General features: G+C 39.5%; 1 protein-coding gene across 1 annotated transcript; it reads left to right on the top strand.

Annotated features, from left to right (window-relative positions):
* Positions 1-4573: 4573 nt before the first annotated feature.
* Positions 4574-6412, top strand: LOC137728571 (uncharacterized). Its single transcript, XM_068467321.2, has one exon. It carries the CDS (start codon positions 5003-5005, stop codon positions 5969-5971), a length of 969 nt encoding a protein of 322 aa, XP_068323422.2. The 5' UTR covers positions 4574-5002; the 3' UTR covers positions 5972-6412.
* The last annotated feature ends 1031 nt before the right edge of the window (positions 6413-7443 follow it).

Below are 7443 nucleotides of genomic sequence, written 5' to 3'. Positions count from 1 at the left end.
ACATTGTTTTGACCAACCAATGTTTGGAGAACTTTTTTGGTGCGAAGGGAACACCGCCTCAGTACACCAAGTGCCAAGTGTCATGATACAATTAATTGGTATTTTTTTTTAATTTTCAACCAATTGTATTATTACACTTGATGTACCGTACTGTGTTCAGGTATACTAAAAAATCTTTCTAACGTTGGTTAATGTAATTTTTGGATAAAGTTAGACTTGTGGGCAGGGAATCCCTTTATGCTTCTATATATGTTGACCAATGCTTTATCAATTTTAATCAATGATACAAACAGCACGCAGCAATCAATCATTGTACTCTTTGAATAATTGATGACTTTATCTAATAATATATGCATGGTACATTTGTAATTGTAACTTAGCAAACTTTGGTCCACATAATTAAGCTTCAAGATCACGCTTTGCACAGAAATGAGCCAATCATTGAATTCTTCCACATCTTGAAATGTGATTATACAAGGATATTTTTGCTCATCACCTTTAATTGATGGTGACGTTCACCATCCTATTTATCATCATTAGATGAGTTTAAATTTCAAAAATACGTATAGTGGATAGATGCAAATATCGGAATGTTAACTCATTTAACAATGATAAATAGGATGAGAGTATCACCAATGTCTAAGAGTGGTGAACAAAAATGCACCCGATTATGCAAATACCTAATGCAAAACTTAACTAGCAACAGCCTGTATGGCACTTAAGTAGCTAAACCTTTCACAGGCCAGTTTTCTCTCTCCTCAAGAGTTTGATTATTATCCCTGGGACGAGCAAAGAAATAGACACTTCACAGACATACTTGTCTCGAAGCAGCTCGTAGTCTAGCTGATTCAAGTAGAAAAACAATGACAGAAGTCGTAACTTAGAGCATTGTTTTATTAGTATAGTATATTTATATACGTTTCTTAAAAGAAGGTTCACACCAACGATTGAAGGTTAACAAGTCATTGGCGTTAATCTAAGTGGCGAGGGAGGGTGGAGTAATTAGTTTAGAGTTCGATCGCTTGAAGTATAATACAAGGATAAAAACTTATGTTGGGACAAGAAGAAAAAGATAATATTAAATTTTTAACGTGTATGTGTGACTGCATAATCACGTGATCCGACAGACAAACTTTATAATTTATCCTAAACAAATCTTCAAAATAACAAAACCACGGTAAAGTAGAGACAGGAGAAAATGCAATATTGGGGCCTTCTTTACGTTTGTGTATGGGTGCACAATTACATGACCCGACCGACAAACCCCAGAATTTGCCATAAACAAACCCTAAAATCATATAACTCATTAATCATTCTGACTAGATGTGGGTTGGTGATGTTCTTCAATTTCTTGTTGATCCAAACTCATTCCAAGGCCGAACCAGCCCAATGTTAAATTCACCACAACAGTTGTTTACCATTTCGCATGACAACATTGACAAGCCCAAACATACCAAACATAAAAGCTCTGTTAATCGAACCATCTACCTGGCATGCATGGCAAAATCAGCCATAAATAAATGAACAAAACCACAGTTGTTTACATACCAATATATATGCGCATTATTTTGTTTGGGTGTAGGAGGGACCATGCTTTTGTTGAAATGTCCTACATTGACCGTATCAATAAAAAAAGAAAAGTTTAAATATTCTAACCTCATTTCAACTAACACTGAGACCTTTTGTGATAAAACTCCATACCTGACGGATTGTGCAGGTGGTAATTACCAAGTTGGGAACAGTATTGATGTTATTGGAGTTAGGACTATGGCCCGTCTCTCTAATAATTCTACATGGTATCAGAGTCAGGAAGCGGGCTCATACGTACTATCACGTGATGGGTGGGTCTTTTGGCCCCGCGTGTAGGGTGAGTTCTTTTGGCTCCACGTGGTTGTCAATGTGTGGATCAAGGGGGCGTGTTGAAATGTCTCACACAGTATCAATGAGAAAAGAAGAGTTTAAATATCCTAACCCCACTCCAACTAATACCGAGGCCTTTTGTGATAAAACCTCATACTTGACGGATCGTGCAGGTGGTAATTACCAAGTTGGGGACAATATTGATGTTATTGGAGTTGGGCCCTTGGCTATCTCTCTGACAATTCAACAGCTTTTTTCTGGTATGCATGCAAGTTGCAACTTTTGGTTTTGTGTTTAGAGCAGCTCTAGTGTAGGAAAGGCCCCCCAAGGCAACTGCCTATTGAATCCCCTCCAGTGAACAATAACTGCCTTTAATGAACAATAATTGCATTTTGCATCTCCACCCCTAAATTGAATAGCCATGGCAATATGCAATAAAATATTAGTATTTTTTATTTTATAAAATAATAAAAAATAATTTTATTTCAAATTTTGGATATGATTTTTAATCGGTCTCGTTGTACCACGTTTCATTAAATAAAAAATTACAACCCAAAGTATTTGAGAAAATATATAATTGTGGTGTAAGGTGAAAGATAATGATAACATATTTATAGAAAAATTAAATCTTTTTTTTTTTTGGATTTTTTATTAATTGTTTACATTTTTTAATTATATTTTTTATATTTTTTTTATTTATTTTATAATGTGGCTAGCGTCAGGATCAACTTTCCCTAAGGCACTTGGGCTTGCGATTCGAGCTCGCCCTCTCACTCAGGCCCCCCCTCAGCCTAATCGCCCGTATAAGCTAGAGCAAGAAGGGGAGGCAATTGGATTGAAAACCTCCTCTGTCCACCGGGCTATCTTATTAATTGTATAATGTGGCTGACGTCAGGATTAGCTTGCCCTACGGCACTCGGGCCTGCGATTCGAGCTCGCCCTCTCACTTGGACCCCCCCTCAGCCCAGTCGCCCGCATGGGCTGGAGTAAGAAGGGGAGGCAATTGGATTGAAAACCTCCCCTATCCACCAGGCTATCCACAACGGTGGAGCTGCTCTTAAGGCTTAGGGTCTTCGTTTCTGCATGTAGGTGAATTATGCAGAGTGCATAGGATAATAATTGATGCACATGAAGCCACATTTCTTCAAAATCCTTTGCTTCTTCTTCTATCACACGTTTATGTCTGTGGCTCTTTGCGCGACTCTATCTATCGATTTACTTTTTAATATGCCAAGTTCACATCCATCCCACACTGTTTTACTGCAGATCTCACATAAACTGTTTTGCCAAATGGAGGAGGAGATGACCTTTCCATTTTCTCCTGCATGCCCTCGTCTGCTTAATCTCATAGTCTCATTTGTCATGGCAATCACCATGTCCACATATTAGTATGTCACAAGTCATCTGGTTCATAATTCATCACGCATACCACATTAACATCTTGATTGCACTAATAGGATTAACTACAAATTTTATCCCTAAAATTATACTCGTGTTTTGCTTTCGTGGTGATATTTATCCCTGATATCTTAGTCATAGGTATGGCCAAAAGTTATACACAATGTAAGTGAGTGTGCATCCCTTGTCGGATAACTAAAAGCATCGGTCAATATATTAGTACTAATGTGTATAAACTACTCTAGAACATACTATACTGAATTTTCTCTCACAAATTCATATGATCATGTTCGTTGTTTGTTTTCATGTAACTTATAAATATAACAGTAGAAATAAAGAAATGTACGTGGGAAGTTAAAAGTGTTGTTCCACCCTTCTGGTTCATTATCTACGGGGGCTCCTATTTGATGATTCAAAGCCGTATGAGCATTTACAAGTTACAAGGACGCCCACCCACCACCTTTGTTTTAGTCCAGTCCAAATTCAATTGCTTGTGGTAGTCTTGCCATGGGACGGCAGGGTACAGTCCCATACTGATTGGACATGGCATTTGTCTTTCTTGCACATTCCCATGTACAGGATGGACGCTTGGGAATTGTATAACAACATTTCTCATGCGGCGCTATATACTAAAAACGCTTTCCATTTTTTAATGTGAAGAGATATTCTCGAATCTATACATTCAGGATTTAGAGTTAAATAATTTAGATTTTTAAATTTTAATTAAACGGTTAAAAATAGAGAAGTTAGTAAAAAAATTTAAAATTTACAATATATTTTTACCATAGGATCAGATTTAAAGGTCTAAATTATTTAATCCCTGAGGTCCGGATGTATAAATCCAAAGAGAATTTCTTTCCTTTTTTTAATAATGCAGCCTATGTATATGGTATTTGTTTAAGAGTATCTTACACATTGAAATTTAGCTGTTAAATTCTTGGTCAAGGATTCAGTAGTTGCGATTTAGTGTCAAAATCTAGTCGTATTAGAGTATTTTATACACGAGATATCATTTTACCGGTACATTAAGCAACTAATGTGATTTAAGTGAAAATATTTTAAGACGTAATAAATCTCACTTGATAATAAAAACATTTCTGAACTGTGTGTGTCTGAAAAAACATTCAGGTGTAAAAGCATTTGAAATATTTTTTAATAAAGCAATTAATTTTAATAAATATTTCCAATTTCTAATAAAGCACTTCTGATAAAAGTACTTTCTGCACCCTAAATTTAAAATAATGAGCCACAGATCACGAGACAATTATCACAAGAACCATATTTATAAACAAATGCAGCAGAGCAGTGTAGTAGCTAGTATGCTAGATTTCCCTTCCACTTGTTTTCTTTTGGCCAGTAAAAACTTCCTTTTTTTTAACTTTTTGTCCACCCCTCATCTGCGTCTACAGTTGCAGAAAGAGAGAGAGAGAGAGAGAGACCCTCCAAAAATGTCCTGCGTCTGCATTGCAATAAATACATTTCTTTGACTCTCCAATGTTCCCAAGCTTTCAGTGTTTTCCTCAAGCAACAATTACCCACCCCCCCCCCCCCCCCCCCGGCCCTGAGCTGTCCCTTCACTCTCTCTACCCCCTCTCTCTTTCTCCTGCTTTATATAGATTAAGACCTCCACCCACCATTGTTGCATCCCCTGTGATCGCAACTTCGGTGACAAAAATCCACAATGCCTTCTCCAGTTTAGCGCGCTTCTGATTGCAAACTCGATTGAAAGCTTGAATCTTTTCAAATGGGTTGCTGTTTAAGCACCGCCGCCGCTGGAAAGTCCTCCGCTTTAGGTCCTCAGAAGCACGGGCATTCATTGGTGGGCAATGAAGAGTCAAGATCTGGCGCCGCCCGCGAGAGTAGAGCACCGCCGCCAGTAGACGAAGAGACAGTGAAAGAAGTGCTGTCGGAGACACCGAAACCCAAAACCAAACCTCCACCGCAGTCTTCGCCGCCGCCGCTGTTCGAACACGAGCCAGTACTAGATCGAGATCAGGAAAAAAGAGCAGCTTCCGACGAAGAAGAGCTACCAGTGTTCGTTTCGTTGAAAACTAAACTCGACCCAGAAAAGATTGAGCAGAAAATACCCATTAGCAACAACAATGGCGGCGGCGGAGGAGAGATCTCGGAGGTGTCGGAGATTTGCAGCCTGAGCGAGAGCATGTCGGCCACCACCTTCACCAGAGACGACGACGAAGAGGTTCATCAGAAGTTAGTCAACAGGTCGCCGATGAAATTACGACAAAACCGGGACTCTTCAATGGGTCAAAGGAGAGACCGGGTTGTGGGTAAGTCACCGACTCGGAGAACGGAATCCTCTCCGGGTCGGAGATATGGGCCAAATGGTGCTGGGTCAGCGAGGTTGGTTCAGAGCAGAGAACCGGGCCCGGGTCAGCAGCCAATGTCCAGGCGTGGGCCGAGAACCGAGTCCAACCGGTGTGATCCGGGCGAGAGTTCCGGTCGGAGGTCTAGGTCACCCGCCATGAGGATTACGGACGGCGGTGGGGTTAATAGGACCAATGCAGGTAGGAGCCCCTCGCCCAGAAGATCCGGAAAGTATCCGACTCGAACTGCAATTGGTCCAATTGAGAGTTCGAGCTCTGGTCCGACCCGGAGAGTGGCTGAGGAGCCCAACAAGGAGGGTACGTGGCCCACCATCAATGAGTCTCTCGACAATCCGCATGTTTCCTTGGAGTGCTTTATTTTCCTATAAGATGCAACGTCGTCGATGTTACCGTAACCATATTTCAAATCAATTATGCACTTAAATAAAGTGATAACGTTACAACGCCTCGGCACTGAAGTTCTTAAGTTACTCTCCTAAATTTGGACCTCCATCTCTTTTTTGGGTTTAGAACATAGAAGCTAGAAACCCTAGTGTACGTTTTTGCTTTCATGGATTTTCAGTATATGTAAATAATTGTTATGTGAATGGGCAATATGGGAATTTGGGGTACGATATAGTGATGTAAGAAATGAAGTTCCTGACTGAAGAGGGCAGAAGGAGATTTGATTTACCTACCGCTGGTGTCACAGATTTGTATGGATATTAGGACATGTAATGTAATTGGGAACTGGATCCCCTCCTAAGCTGAGGATGGGGAGCAGCTCTTCAGACCGTTCAAATTTAATTCAATGTTTGAAATTATTATAATTTTAGAGGGACCTTCTGTTTGGAGTCGTTGGATCAAATTGCAACGGTTCAGATTGACTGCTCAGAAGAATCTTTATCCTGAGCTCGGAAGAGGATCTAGTTCCCATGTAATTGATGTCTGTTTTTGGGGTTTCAGCTGCAACAGCTGCATATTGGGCAGTCCATTATATATTTTCTTCGGATTGAGATACTTCCTTTGTGTCACACTCTGGCGCCTACAAATCTAATAATTCAATTTAAATTATGCTGTTCATTTCCCACACAAAATTATGTTCTCATCTCTCTCTTTAAGGTCTTAATCTCTCTCTTGAACGGTGTGAATTACTAAATCCTTTTGTTTTGGAATATGAGATCCGAAAAGAATCTCATTCCGTTTTCTTGTACTAGTTTATGTGTAGTCTCAGTTCTGCACCAATACACGTATAGTCCCTTCAGTAGAATCTCATTCCATTTTCTTGTGCTAGTTTATGTATAGTCTCAGTTCTGCACCAATACACGTTAGTCCCTGAGAGTACTGATTGATTTCTTGCACCAAAAATACTGCTATGTCTCTCTGGCTCTTGATCACAAGAGATGCTTTCCTACACATCGGGATGCCACCGTTTGTATTCTACACCAATAATGTCACGTAAAAATGTTAAAATAGATAATATCCCGATGTTGTTTTGGTTTCTACGTTGACAATCACAGTTTGTCCGTGTGTAAAAACATGCTTGGGTTGAAATATTCTACATTAACTATATCTCTGAGAAAATAAGAGTTTAAATATTATAATCCAACTCTAACTAATAATGAGGTCTTTTGTGATATAACCTCACATCTGACGGATTGTACAGTGGTAATTACCAAGTTGGGGACATGATCGGTGTTGTTGGAAGTGGGCTTTTGGCCTATCTCTCTCATAATTCCGCACTTGATTGTGTCTAGTGAGTATACTTGATTCCTTACACATGCGGAGGTCATTTCTTCTTATAAACAAATCATTGTTTAATAAGCATGCATCAACTCTCTTTTTGTGACTTTAAAGAGTT

Source organism: Pyrus communis, chromosome 10, assembly GCF_041283825.1.
Source record: "Pyrus communis isolate YQ-2024b chromosome 10, ASM4128382v1, whole genome shotgun sequence".
NCBI classification, from domain to species: domain Eukaryota; kingdom Viridiplantae; phylum Streptophyta; class Magnoliopsida; order Rosales; family Rosaceae; genus Pyrus; species Pyrus communis.
Note: the sequence above shows the minus strand (reverse complement) of the source record. Positions and strands in the feature narration are given on the sequence as shown.

What these genes read in the sequence shown, in the direction of transcription:
- LOC137728571 (XM_068467321.2), top strand. Translation starts at nt 5,003, where the DNA reads ATGGGTTGCTGTTTAAGCACCGCCGCCGCTGGAAAGTCCTCCGCTTTA.